We start from the raw sequence: 15,070 nt of genomic DNA on the forward strand, positions 1-15,070 counted from the left end.
ATTAACAAATTTATTTGGGGTCAAAAACGTCCTAGATTGAGTAGAAACCATTCAAAATTAAAGATAAAATCGGGTGGACTGGGAATCCCACAATTAAATCATACTTGGAGAGCTTGTAACATAGCACATGCAATAATAACCCAATCCGATGTAGCAAAAGAACAAATTTGGTTTAAAATGGAACAGAGTCTACTAAACGACGAAATAAAGGAGGATATATACTCTCTCTTCTGGAAGACAGACCATAAAAAAAACCTTAGACAAGGTAAATATGATAAGGGCTTAATCCTAAATAATTTAATCCCCATATGGTACAAATTAAGAAAAGACCTAGACCTACAAGGTAAACTGCTTCCTAGCATTGAGTTTAGACAGTTGCAAAAAAATATAATGGATTTAAACATTCAGAGCTGGATCAACGCAGGGGTCAATAAAATCAATAATATAATAGAGAATGGTAAGATAAAAGATTTTAATACTTTAACAGACGAATATAAGCTACAAGCCAAAGAGATATTTACCTATATAAGAATAAAGGGGTATCTTAATGAGCACTTAATAAAAAATTATTCAGCGAAACATTTAATACTTGAACAATTATTAAAAGACCACACTATTATTAAAAAGTTAGTCTCAAAGTGTCTTAATTTAATAGAAACTGACCCAGAAGAAATCATTGGCCTAGTGATATCAAAATGGGAGAAGGAAATAGATAATAACATAAGTTATGATGACTGGATGAAAGCACTGAATTTGACCATAAAAAATGTACACTGTCTGAACTTAGTGGAACTCCAATATAAAATCATGAACAGATGGTATTTAACGCCAGATAAACTTGCTAAAATGTACCCGGATGCATCGGATAAATGCTGGCGCTGCGGGGATCATAAGGCAGGAATGCTACATATATGGTGGGAATGTGGTGAGATAAAAAGATTTTGGGATATGGTAACTATAAATATTGAATCATGGACAGGAATTAAGGTTGACAAGAAACCACAGTTATTTCTGTTACAACTACACATGTCTCAGAATTTGGACCAATATGCTGTCCTGATAATCCATACACTATTAGCAGTCAAAATATCAATTGCTAGGAAATGGAAAGCCAGAGAAATCCCAATATGGGAGGAAGTAAAATCACAACTAATTTATCAGCTGAAAATGGAGATAGGGATAGTTAAAGAACCAAGTACTTTGAAAAACTGGCTAGGTATTATACAGGAAAATTAGTTTATAGTTAAACCCTGCTTACATATGTTACAGAGATAGCTAGTTGTTATAATAGGAAGGTAAAACTGCTCAACTAAAATCTAATCTGACTCAAGAAAGCCCCCAGTCTGGACCCTTTGTGTATTTCTGTTAATGTATAGTCATTGTTTTGTATGTTTGATATGTATACACTTGAATTTTTTGTTATCATTGCAATTTGAGAAAACGGTAATGCATAAAATGATGTATATGTTCTATATAACAAGAAAAAGAATAAAATATTAAATAAGTAAAAAAAAAAAATGCAAGACTGTCTCATTTTTCCAGCGCTGTCTATGCCCTCCCTGAACTGTGACATTAGTACATAACAAATTTAAAAGAAAATGGAGCTTCACATGAAAAAAAGATAAAAAAAGACTCCATGCTCCATCAATACAACAGTCTGCCATTTTGGCTATGGTGCCATAAGTTCCCTAGCGCCCTCCTAGAATAACCACTAATCTGGGCACCATCGTCTGCAGTTCTTCTATTAGATTCTCTCCGAGGGGGAGCTTTGTGCTGTAGTGGTTATGGTGCGTGAATTGTTCCTTTAACATCTTTATATTTTCACAATTTTATTCAATGGGGTATTTTCCAGAAAAGTGACGGTTCTATTTCACAGTGGACCTGTCATTCACAAATGATGTAGAAGGCAAGTTCATCTTTAGCCAGGTATAGATTTAATCTAAAATATAACCATGTAGTGGCCCTGCTCACAGCCCAGTAGTAGCTGCAAGCAGTGATCCAGTTGAGAAGTTCTATGCCATCATTCTAGTCTAATAAAACGCTGCAAAAACCAGTTTAAATTTAAAAACATAATTACACACTACTCCCACGTAATGATATTTACCATGGCAGCCGGCCTTTTTTTTTTTATTTTTTAGAGATTGTTCTTTAGAGCACACATCTTTTTAGTCTTGCAATGCCAATTTTCTCCACTAGCAGATGCTTTGGGGATCTTTAGCCTTCCGTTATTATTTATTATTATTATTATTTTATTATTTATATAGCGCCATCAGATTCCGTAGTGCTGTACAATGGGACACAGCTTGCTGATACTAATCACTACCCTATTAGTCCCAGCCAGTGGTGAATCTCTTTTCAATTTCTTCTCCACCTGCCCCTTGGATTCTTCTATGGACCTGTTGACCATATGTAAAGGTACTCAGACAAACAATAAAATATTCAAAGTGTGTAAGGCACTGATAATAACCCAAGCTCCATAAATTGTATGTGCTTTGGTTAAATAGCTTTAAATTTAATTAAATTATATCATATGCAATTTGTTCTCTCTTAACATCCACAGGTCAGAAGATGACCCATTCCTTCTGTATGCCAGCTTGTATTCTGGAAACCACTGCCACTTTTTGACCAGAGACCTTCTGCGAGATCACAAGGCTTGCCTCCCGGACCCTCAGACTCGACGTCTTTTCTTTAAGTGGCAGCGTGGCCACCAGCTGGTCATCCCCTTCTATACACCGGGAAGTAAAATCATCCTACAGGTAGACCTAGCACTTTGTTAGTTCCTCATCTGACTTTGTTTTGTTTTCCGGTTACTGATGCTAAAACTGTACCCCAGTTACTTCTTTGATTAAACACATCCTTAACTCTAAATTATCTTTTCTGTATATATGCATCTTTACCAAAGCTAAAAACAGAGTTGGATTGAGAAACCCCTTATGGTTTGAACGGGGGTTGCTTTTAACTGTTTTTTTATACAGTTTTGTTTTTTTTCTTCTTTTTTTGTAGTTATCCTTTACTTAATTTGTTTTGCTTGAGCAGTACAGCGATTCTGAAAAAAGTATAAAAAAAAAAAACCTTTTAAAACCAGACTGAATAAAACATTTGCAGTCATAATTAAACCATGTTTTTTAACAACTTCTGTTGTTTTGCAACATTGTAAAGTACAAGAACAAAAAAATAATTGTGGTGAAGTGGAAAGATAAGATCTGCCCGTTCGTTCCCTTGGAGATGTCAATTTACAAGAACACAACAGTCACAGACGTAGAACCGTATGCAAATCAGTAGCGAAATGAACAAGAGGTTACATAACATTACTTGTGGTCTTATTACATTATTAAACTAATTGTCAAAAAGTTGACAATGGATTTCCTTTAAAAATTCTCGACTTTTTTCTCACACTTGGGGTAGTGAAATACTGAATTCAAACTATTTTTTTTTTTTTTTTTTTTTTTTAAATGTTCCTGGCTTTTTTTTGCTTTTTTTCTCTTGTTTTTTTTTTTTTTGCCTTCTAATTTATTTATTTTTAAACTTAGTCTGCCTATATTTGTTTTCTTAACTGTTTCCTGTTTAAAATATATACTGCTAAAACAAGACTTAGTCTGGCATTAGTCAGATCGATCTAATGCAAACAAATCCAGATTTAACAATGGGTCGCTGTCTAGGGTGCAGGCCCAGAGGACCCCTATCTAGGCCTGGAGTTCTGGCTCTGGCATTATGGGGGAGCCCTTTTTGAGCCGGCTGGGAGATCAAAAGATGTGCACCAATATTGGCACACTCCATGACTTATGAGTCATAAACTGTGCCCCAGATCAAGAGGGAACTCTTAAAGGGAAATTATAGTGCTAGGAATACAAACCTGTATTCCTAGCACGATACTTCCCTTTGTACGCCCCCTACCCCCCTCTCTCTGTGCGCCAATTGCTGAAAGCGCATTAGGCCCTCCCCATAGGACGTCCTCATGCACAGCGGTTGACAGCCACTAGAAGCCTGCAAGGTACATTTCACCCAGACTACTTTAATGAGCTAAAGTGATCGCAGTGCCTATAGTGTCCTTTTCAGGTGAGTTGCACCCAAAATTGGTGCAGACCACAATGATCCCTTAAGCGGGTCAGGGGGCATAGGGACAGGCAGAGGCATCTTTTTGATCTAGATCACCAGGGATCCTGATCTCCAGCTCACCCTCCACCAGACCACTAGGGATCCAACCCAGAGTTCCCTCCAGAATTTTAACTTCCACATTAGCAATTCATTAAAGGGAAACTCCAGTGCCAGGAAAACGATCCGTTTTCCTGGCACTGGAGGGTCCCTCTCCCTCCCACCCCCCAATCCCCGGTTACTGAAGGGGTGAAAACCCCTTCAGTGACTTACCTGAGGCAGCGGCGATGTCCCTCGTCGCTGTCTCCGCCTCCGCGACGCTCCTCCTCTTCATTGCGTCGGCCGGTGGGCGAGACTGATCTCGCCCACCGGCCGAGGGGACCTAATGCGCATGCACAGCAATGCCGCGCATGCGCATTATGTCTCCCCATAGGAAAGCATTGAAAAATCATTTCAATGCTTTCCTATGGGGTTTTGAGCGACGCTGGAGGTCCTCACACAGCGTGAGGACGTCCAGCGACGCTCTAGCACAGGTATCCTGTGCTAGAACCCAGGAAGCGACCTCTAGTGGTTGTCTAATAGACAGCCACTAGAGGTGGAGTTAACCCTGCAATGTAATTATTGCAGTTTATAAAAAACTGCAATAATTACACTTGCAGGGTTAAGAGTAGTGGGAGTTGGCACCCAGGCCACTCCAATGAGCAGAAGTGGTCTGGGTGCCTAGAGTGTCCCTTTAAATGAAGACATCTTGACACAGAACCAGGGGACTGCACCCGTAGTCTACTAGCATAATAACCACTACTATGGGCTGCATAAATTTGATTGCCCCTTATCTTATATAAATGTGCTAGTGACCTCCAAAATCAATCAAGTTATGCAGCAGAAAATAACATGCTTCTGTTACTGCCAGGAAGTAAAGCCTATGAGTTTAAATAACCCCTAAATTTAAGATCTTTACATTGTGATCTCAGCCAATCACAATGCTTTCCCATAGGAATCAATAACTGACTATACTTACCAGAACAAATACAATGAGCTGTAGTTGTTCTGGTGACTATAGTGCCCCTTAAACTATCCTCTGGGATAGAGACTGTAATTAAAAGAAAGAAAAATTATTCTGGGAAATGTTGCTCATATGTTCATGTAAAAAAAAATGTGCTGATCATTATTAAAAATGTTCTCCTTTCAGACTTCAGTGTTAACGTTTTTGCTCCAGTTGCACAGCTATATTATTTTAAGAGGCAGCATGGACTGCCTTATAGCATTCTATGAGATCGTTCATATCACCAGCACACAAAAGCTGCAATCATTTAATTAATAAAATATTAAGTAATAAAGTATCATAATAACTATACAGATATAGGTTGACTAATGTCATTTCCTATGAATGAAGCTAATAATGGCATTGCAGTGACCGCTATAGTGTCATTGCCTGTCTTGGCTGGATGGTTTAATAAAATGAATTCACAAATTGACAATGTGGAGTGCTGAGAGCTATTGTCTCTTTACTAAAGCTGTCATTGGACTGTACAGCTGAATGGCAAATCCCACAAACCCCCAATATACTACAGAACGGTCTGGGATATAGAGAGCCATAGAGCACTAGCATTGGCTGGGAACTTTCCAGATATTTCCTACTATGTTTTCACATTAATACATATTTACCAGTAGTATGCGGTCATGTCCAAAAACCCAAGAAATGTCTACAAATAGTCCCTAAACTGAAACTACAATAATATGACAGTTCTCTAACTATGATGATATATTCTGTAGTTCCTAAAAGATAACACGGCATTGCTATTGTGCTGTTGATCCCAATTATAGAACATTCTCTATATCTATGAGTTTGACTTGGTAAGCAGTCTATTCACAGCTTAAACGTGGGAATAGCAGCTGTCAGATTTTATTTTTTTTTTCATTTTTTTTTTTTTTTTTTTTTTTGGTCGATACAGTTCTTACCTTGTGTTGTTTTTGTTATATCTTTTTATCATTTTTTTTTTTCATCTTTTTTTTTAGCCAATCCTGCGTTATGATACCATCCTGCAAAATACAGACGTCTCCTGGCATATTCCGTACGATAAGACAGGAGTGAAGAGGGCTACTTTTGAAGTTCCTGAAACCTGGCTATGTCTACGAAAGAATCATTAGAAACAAAATGTAATCCATTCGATTTCTTATGATTTATTAATCGCTCATTTTGTTTTCTTACGTTGCAATAAATAATTATTCCCATAATTAAACCCAATCTCCAAATGATATCTTTCTATATTTAATTTAAATTGAGATAAGCCCTTATTACAGGATTATTATCTACAGGAACAATAAGTATATCTTACAATACAAAGCAATTATTGAAGATTTATGGCTAGTGAAGTTTGGGACTTCAACCAAAAAGTGGGATTAACGCTGGTAAATTCATTTTCAATTGTACTTTTGATATGCATGGTAAAATGTGCAATCGGTCACCTGAAAAATGCTTCTCTTGTGGTAGAATCTAGCCCTTCTTATCTTCAGAAATCATAACCAGTGGTGCCAAATTCAAACAAAGGGGGACCATTAATACATGCACATTGAAAAAAAGCACATTGGTACAAACACACACATTATTGCTTTGAAGGGCCATGATATTCATAACCGACACAAAATACGGGTTTTATTCTTTTGATGCTCTGGGTTTTCCCAATACACACTGCTAACTGAGCCTTTTTATTGTAGAATAGAGCTGTGGGGGACAAACCCAGACTTCTTCATCAATAAAACTCACAGTACTATGCAGTTTGTATGAGGATATCACAGAGCTCTACAGCAATAAAACTCACTATAATGTACTGAATATTTGATCAGGGAACTAAGCAGCATTGGAACTCATAGTAATGTGTTATGATTATATCACAGAGCTCTACTGTAGTGAAACACACAGTGGTTTGTATGAGTGCATCACAGAGCTCCCCAACAGTAAAACCCCTAGTAATGTGCAGTGTGTATAAGTGGGTCACCGAGCCCCAAAGTAATAAGCAACCACAGTAATGTGAGTATTGGGAGAGAAGGCTGTGTGTAATGTGGTCGCTGTAGTAGATATAGCTCCACATGAAAGCATGTTTACATTTAATAATAGAAGCTTACAAAAGCTGCATATCTTTAGGTCTGAAGCCTTTGCAACCCCCTACCCTTCTACCAAACCCAGACTTTCTGTGGCTGTCCAATCACAATACAGCTCCACTGTGCTAAACAACCAAGAAGTAATAGGATTGTTTGTCTGATTGACAGCCAGGAGGGTGTAACAAGGTTAATTTGATCAAACAAAAAAAGTGACACACTCTTCGCATATAAAGCACTTCAGCAAGCTAAGTGTTTTAGGGGTCTAGAGTGTCCCTTTAATATTTGATCCCTGGTGGTTCAGCTGGGCTATGTTCCCTGGTCATAACAAATGATATACTTGCAGAATTTTGCCCCAAATTGAGTTTTATAAAACTCTTCCAAGGATGTTTATCAAAAAGTCATCAGACAAGTGTGTTATCAAAGGGCAGGCAATCACTGTAGAAATCAGTGGACTCAGCAGGGACATTCAATTGAGGATAACTTATATGATCAAAAGACATTGCTAAATCAACCCCTAGTTTCATGTACTTCAGATTACATATCTCAAAGATACAAAAATATCCCTTTACCAATGGAATTAAACATACTAATGTTCCATTAAAAACACAACATTAAATTGAGCTGTTATTATGGTGAAACCGCTGACAAAATGGAAATGCACTTATAATACCAATGGTTTGATATATTTGTAGAATCACACATCATCCAAATGAATACATAAATGACTCTGGGTACCTTTTAAGGCTCCATTACAGTAATCTGATTGAAGCATGGAACACATCATACAGAGTGATTGTCTCAGAGCCTGCATGATAGTGAGTGGGTGGAAAAATCATTCTATAAATGTATAAGTCACATTGATGTTTCTAAAAAGGATATTTGAAATGTCGCATAAAACCGAACTTTTAATTGAATACATTAATTTGGTTTTGCACAGCTATATCCATTTCCTTATTGGAGGAAAAGGAGCTAAATCAAGTTAAGGGATTAAAAATAAGCTCACATTGGTTTGGATAATGCTTTATATCGGTGTTTGATTTGGACTGAAATGAAACATACCCTTCAAGCACCATAACCACAGCAGCTTATTTCAGTACTTGTCCCTGCTTTTTTTGGGGGGTTATAACCTTTTCAAGTAGTTTAACATAAAACAGAGAGGATTCCCCAGCACCCAAAGCCACTCAACTTGTGACACAATAAGTTAAAGGGAAACTATTGTGCTAGAAAAACAAAGCTCACTATAGTGCCCCCCTCCCTCGCAGCCTCCCACCATGGTGCAGAAGGGGTTTAAAAACCCTTCTGTTACTTACCTGCTTTCAGCGCCGATGTCTGCCTCCGCTCCCCCACCGTCAGCCGACACTGCGTGGGGCATAATGCGCAGCACTCTCCATGCTCACATTAGGATTCCCCTCTAGGAAAGCATTATACAATGATTTCCTATGGGTTTTTGGGTGAAACTGGATATTCTCATGCAAATCAACCAAAAATCGCCTAACAACCCATAAGTAGACTTGTAGACAATCACTAGAGGTGGAGTTAGCCCTGGCAATTAATTATTGCAGTGTTTTACATTGCAGGGATAAGGGGACAGGGACACCAATGAGATTTAATAGTCTGGGTTCCTATAGTACAGACATAATGGATGGAGCAATTATAATCCTCTCTTCTCAATTCAATAATGAAAATTAGAGCCAATTGAAAACCTGGCTCTGGTATCAGTGGCCTCAGGATCTTTCAGGGGTGATCCAAATCCCTCTGTGGATGGTCTGGATGTCCACAGGTAAACTTGCTCCCAATCATAGACTGCAAGGATCCAGGTGATTTGAGAATAAAACTTATATTTATTGATACATATAAATAAAATAAAAGTCTATAAGATAAGTGAAAGAATATTGCCAAATAGTGCCTATAGTGTTTATTTAGTGTAATATGTTTGTATATTTTTTTAATGCATTAGCTTTCTAATGCATTAAAAAAACAGAATTGGTCCAATCTCTAGCTTCTACTGTCCCTTTTCATCTGTTAAATCAGAACTCAATTCTCTAAAAGCGACCCTTCTGCACTTTCTAGGGCCCTATCCTACCTTCCCAGGTTTGCTGTTCGGTATTCTGCATTTGAGGACAGCAGATACCAAGTCCACACAGAACACAGCATGAGCCCCAGAGTGGGGCTGCCCAGGGTGGTTTGTAGTCAGCCTAGTGTGGATTACCCTACGCTGACATGCCACTTGTTCTGACAGATCTGCCTCCTTTTTGAGCAGACACTACCCTTACCCTGCCTGTCCCATTTGTATTCCTTCCAAAATTTGGAGGAATGCAGTTCCTTTATCCTTCACCCCAGTTAGCCCTAGTTCCTGGTAAAGGATAATTTACTGGGCAATAATGCAAGATTTCCACTTCGTTTCCTTGTTGTGCAAGCCTCATATCTGTCCTGCTTTCTGCAGATATATATCCTTATGGTGTACGGTGACGCAAGGCAGACACACCCTGTCTGCGAGTGGGCCGGAGCCAGACACCTTACCCATTAGATTCTGCTGTATGCATGTAGGTATATTTTGAAATTGTAACGGTAAAGCAAAAAAATATTAATAATATGTGCACCCACAACTGAGAATTGCTGAGTATTGTTCAGTGTTCACTAAGCTCTGACTTTTAGCAAATTAAATTGGAATTGCAAAATTGATGGAAAAAATGCTATTCTTTAAAAATTCTCCAACTTGGCTATAATCAAGTAGTGTAGTGTACTAAGAGGTGGTGACAAGAGGGAGTGGGGGGTAAACTGTGCTCACAACACCACTGTTTCGTCTGTCACTGTTTGTGGTGTGAGTGCGCAGGATCCAGGTAAAGGATTTAATTACTCTCTAACTAGGTCTAGCAGGGAGGAAGCTGCATAACACTCATGTAGGCTGCGGGGACAGAGTTAAGTGCTTCTGACACCCGTTGTCTGTTAACTGCATACCAATCACTAGTCACCAGGGGATGCAGTGCCTGCTGCCTTCGCTCCGTCCCCCATAAATGTAAGAGGGAATTTTGTGACTGTTTTCCCCAGCGGTTAGGTCCCAACACCTGGCAAGTGAAAATTTAGCTTTGGTGAGTAAAACTACACTCCTGGTGAGCATACTATGGCTTGAATTTGTCAACTATTAGCATAGGACTTCAACTTGTATGCCTTAACATAGTGTATGTGACTGTGTATCTAGGTATATGTGTGTGTAAGTGACTGTGTGCAGTGGTGTATTTTGGTTTTGTGCTGCCCTAGGCATGACAAAACACAGACTCACCCCCATCTAAGTTTCTCTTCCTGTTTAAAATCAACACACTCTTTGACTGACAGACACAATCCTCACTGATGCATACACTAAAACACTCACTGACAAATACACAGTCATTGACACACACACTCACTCACAGTTACACACATTCACTGACAGACAGACACACATTCACTGACAGAAGTCAGTCATACACACATACACCCTGTTCCAAATTATTATGCAAATTCTATTTAAGTGTCACAAAGATTAAATATTTTGTTTTTCAGTTTAACTCATGGATGGCATTGCGTCTCAGGGCTATTTTGATCACTGAAAACAATCTCGGACACCTGTGATTAGATTGCCAGGTGAGCCCAATTTAAGGAAACACTACTAAAGGAGGGTGTTCCACATTATTAAGCAGAGTACCATTTTCATGCAATATGTGGGGGAAAAAAAGCATCTCTCTGCTGCCGAAAAGAGTGAAATAGTTCAATGCCTTGGACGAGGTATGAAAACATTAGATATTTCATGAAAACTTAAGCGTGATCATCGCACTGTTAAGAGATTTGTGGCTGATTCAGAGCACAGATGGGTTTGTGCAGATAAAAGCACATTGAGGAAGATTTATGCCAGATCCATGCATCGGATCAAGAGAGCAGCTGCTAAAATACCATTACATAGCAGCAAACAGATATTTGAAGCTGCTGGTGCCTCTAGAGTCCCACGGACATCAGGGTGTAGAGTCCTCCAGAGTCTTGCAACTGTGCATAAACCTTCTATTCGGCCAACACTAACCAATGCTCACAATCAGAAATGGGTGCATTGGGCAGAAAAATACATGAAGACTAATTTTCAAACAGTCCTGTTCACTGATGAGTGCCGTGCAACCCTGGATGATCCAGATGGAGCAGTGGACAGCCACCCTGTTCCAACAAGGCTGCAACGTCAGCAAGGCGGTGGTGGAGTCATGTTTTGGGCCGGAATCATGGGAAGAGAGCTGCTCGGCCCTTTTAGGGTTCCCGAAGGTGTAAAGATGACCTCTGCAAAGTATGTGGAGTTTCTGACTGACCACTTTCTTCCCTGGTACAGAAGGAAGAACTATGCTTTCCGTCATAAAATCCTCTTCATGCATGACAATGCACCATCTCATGCTGCAAAGAATACCTCTGCATCAATGGCTGCTATGGGGATAAAAGGAGAGAAAGTCATGGTGTGGCCTCCATCCTCCCCTGACCTCAATCCTATTTAGAACCTTTGGAGCATCCTCAAGCAAAAGATCTATGAGGGTGGGAGGCAGTTTACATCCAAACAGCAGCTCTAGGAGGCTATTCTCACATCTTGCAAACAAATTCAAGCAGAAACTGTCCAAAAACTCACAAGTTCAATGGATGCAAGACTTGTGAAGCTGCTGTCAAATAAGGGGTCCTATGTTAAAATGTAACGTGACCTGTTAAAATGTTTAAAAAGTTAAAATGTTGTTATAAGTTTGATTGAAATAGCTTTTGATTTCAGTAAATATGCTGCAAACACAACAAATGACAATTTTCAGTTCTTTACAACCTATAAAGTGTTTTGAAACTTACTGTGCGTAACATAGAAACATAGAATGTGACGGCAGATAAGAACCATTCGGCCCATCTAGTCTGTCCAGTTTTCTAAATACTTTCATTAGTCCCTGGCCTTATCTTATAGTTAGGATAGCCTTATGCCTATCCCACGCATGCTTAAACTCCTTTACTGTGTTAACCTCTACCACTTCAGCTGGAAGGCTATTCCATGCATCCACTACCCTCTCAGTAAAGTAATACTTCCTGATATTATTTTTAAACCTTTGTCCCTCTAATTTAAGACTATGTCCTCTTGTTGTGGTAGTTTTTCTTCTTTTAAATATAGTCTCCTCCTTTACTGTGTTGATTCCCTTTATGTATTTAAATGTTTCTATCATATCCCCCCTGTCTCGTCTTTCCTCCAAGCTATACATGTTAAGATCCTTTAACCTTTCCTGGTAAGTTTTATCCTGCAATCCATGAACCAGTTTAGTAGCCCTTCTTTGAACTCTCTCTAAGGTATCAATATCCTTCTGAAGATAGGGTCTCCAGTACTGTGTACAGTACTCCAAGTGAGGTCTCACCAGTGTTCTGTACAATGGCATGAGCACTTCCCTCTTTCTACTGCTAATACCTCTCCCTATACAACCAAGCATTCTGCTAGCATTTCCTGCTGCTCTATTACATTGTCTGCCTACCTTTAAGTCATCAGAAATAATCACCCCTAAATCCCTTTCCTCAGATGTTGAGGTTAGGACTCTATCAAATATTCTGTACTCCGCCCTTGGGTTTTTACGTCCAAGATGCATTATCTTGCACTTATCCACATTAAATGTCAGTTGCCACAACTCTGACCATTTTTCTAGTTTACCTAAATCATTTTCCATTTGGCTTATCCCTCCTGGAACATCAACCCTGTTACATATCTTAGTATCATCCGCAAAAAGACACACCTTACCATCAAGACCTTCTGCAATATCACTAATAAAAATATTAAAGAGAATGGGTCCAAGTACAGATCCCTGAGGTACCCCACTGGTGACAAGCCCAAGCTTCGAATATATTCCATTGACTACAACCCTCTGTTGCCTGTCACTCAGCCACTGCCTTACCCATTCAACAATATTGGAATCCAAACTCAAAGATTGTAGTTTATTGATAAGCCTTCTATGTGCAACAGTGTCAAAAGTAAAAACAAGGGGGGTGTACTAGCGCTAATTTTAGTGAATGTGACAAAGTGAACAAGCAGCTTCAACTTCAAATTCTTATCTTTATACAATAGTGGAAAAAGTGAAAAAAGTGAAACGTGAAGTGAAGCGCTGATATTTTGAACAATGTGAGGTATAAAAATGCAAGGATAATACCTTAAATTCATACATACAGGTCCATAAGTGTCATATAGTACCTTAAAATAAAACACAAAATAAAGCAAAATAGTGTATCCGCCTTTACGGATCCTACAGGCTATTTTATTGAGCTATATCTATTAGCTCTCAAAAGTGTGAGTGGGAAATCTATATATTTTATATCCCCTTTTTTGTATATCACAGGATACACTATTTTGCTTTATTTTGTGTTTTATTTTAAGGTACTATATGACACTTATGGACCTGTATGTATGAATTTAAGGTATTATCCTTGCATTTTTATACCTCACATTGTTCAAAATATCAGCGCTTCACTTCACGTTTCACTTTTTCCAACAGTGTCAAAAGCCTTACTGAAATCTAGGTAAGCAATGTCTACTGCACCACCCTGATCTATAATTTTAGTTACCCAATCAAAAAAATCAATAAGATTAGTTTGGCATGATCTCCCTGAAGTAAACCCATGTTGCCTCTGGAACAGTGCATTGTAAGTAATATGGAACAGTGCATTGTAAGTAAGTTATGTTTAAAAAAATACTGTTATAAGGAGGTTTGTTAAATAAAATTTGAATTGTACTCTTAATAGTTGATAACATGAGAATTATGATGACTGTTATTACATCAATTATTTAGGTAAATGATAAAAATATAATTTGGAACAGGGTGTATACTCACTGACAGATAAACATGCACACACTGAGACACACATACACACTCACTGACAAACACACACACTCTTTAACTGACACATATACACACTCACTAATAGACACACACACACTGATACACTCATAATTATTTATTTTAATTTCAATCCCCACCCAGCTTCCCTTTGGAAGTGCTGGAGTGGATTCTCTATTTCCCTGGTGTCCAGTAGGGATTCTTTCCCTGCTGGACGGCCAATGCAGGCGGCGAGGGAGTTCTGATCTTCCTGCTCTGATACAAAGCAGAACAAAATAAGGTTGCGCCTAAAATATACAATAAAACATATAAAAATGTATATAGTAAGTGATATAAAATAGTACAATTTAATATAGAATATTAAATGAATTATAAAATAAATAGTTGGCAATAGTCCAAAACACTTATCATAAGTCCGTAATGGCATGTGTAAGAACAGGGATCCTGAGACGTAAAATGTTGTGTGTCTTTACAGTAGTGTGCTTGAAATCCATTGGAGTAATATATGGAGAAAAGACAAAAGGAACTCCAATGGCACAGTATATAGATGAATAAAATGGTATACAAAATAGAAATAGTCTTACTCACACTTTTCAGAGCTGAAACCTAACTCGGGTATAGCGCACGTGAAGTGGAATAATCCCCACTCCCTCACGCACCGCTTAGTGATGTCGGACCAGAGTGATGTCATATTCTGGCGTCACTGCAGGGAGCGCAAGGGAGCAGGGAGAGCGCTCCCTCGCCGCCCGTGTCCAACCTCAGCATATGCCAGCGTTGTGGGGGCCCCAAGGTGGCCAGTTGGCCTGCTCTTGAACCCCCAAGACAAAAGACTGACCAGGCATCTGCTGTGGTGTTTGGGGGTTGGCATTTTTTGCCGCCCCCCTGAAAGTGCCGCTAAAGGCAAATGCCTTGTCAGCCTCTCGCTAAATACAGCACTGACTGTGTGTTAGTGTGTGATTTTGTCTGTGTGATCATTACGTGTCCATTTTTGTATGTGAGTGCATGTGTATGTAGAGATGTATACCATT

The 15,070-nt window shown here is 38.9% G+C and overlaps 1 protein-coding gene across 2 annotated transcripts in view; it reads left to right on the forward strand.

Moving 5' to 3' along the window:
* PRORP (protein only RNase P catalytic subunit) overlaps positions 1-6,332 on the forward strand; it is a 98,714-nt gene extending 92,382 nt beyond the window's left edge. For both annotated transcript variants that reach the window (XM_063440200.1, XM_063440199.1), the window contains 2 exons: positions 2,561-2,756; positions 6,109-6,332. In XM_063440200.1, coding sequence (XP_063296270.1) covers positions 2,561-2,756; positions 6,109-6,240 — 328 coding nt within the window. In that variant the 3' untranslated portion in view covers positions 6,241-6,332. The remainder of the gene's footprint in view (positions 1-2,560; positions 2,757-6,108) is intronic.
* Positions 6,333-15,070: the final 8,738 nt, after the last annotated feature.

This window comes from Pelobates fuscus, chromosome 13 (genome assembly GCF_036172605.1).
Source record: "Pelobates fuscus isolate aPelFus1 chromosome 13, aPelFus1.pri, whole genome shotgun sequence".
Classification (NCBI taxonomy): domain Eukaryota; kingdom Metazoa; phylum Chordata; class Amphibia; order Anura; family Pelobatidae; genus Pelobates; species Pelobates fuscus.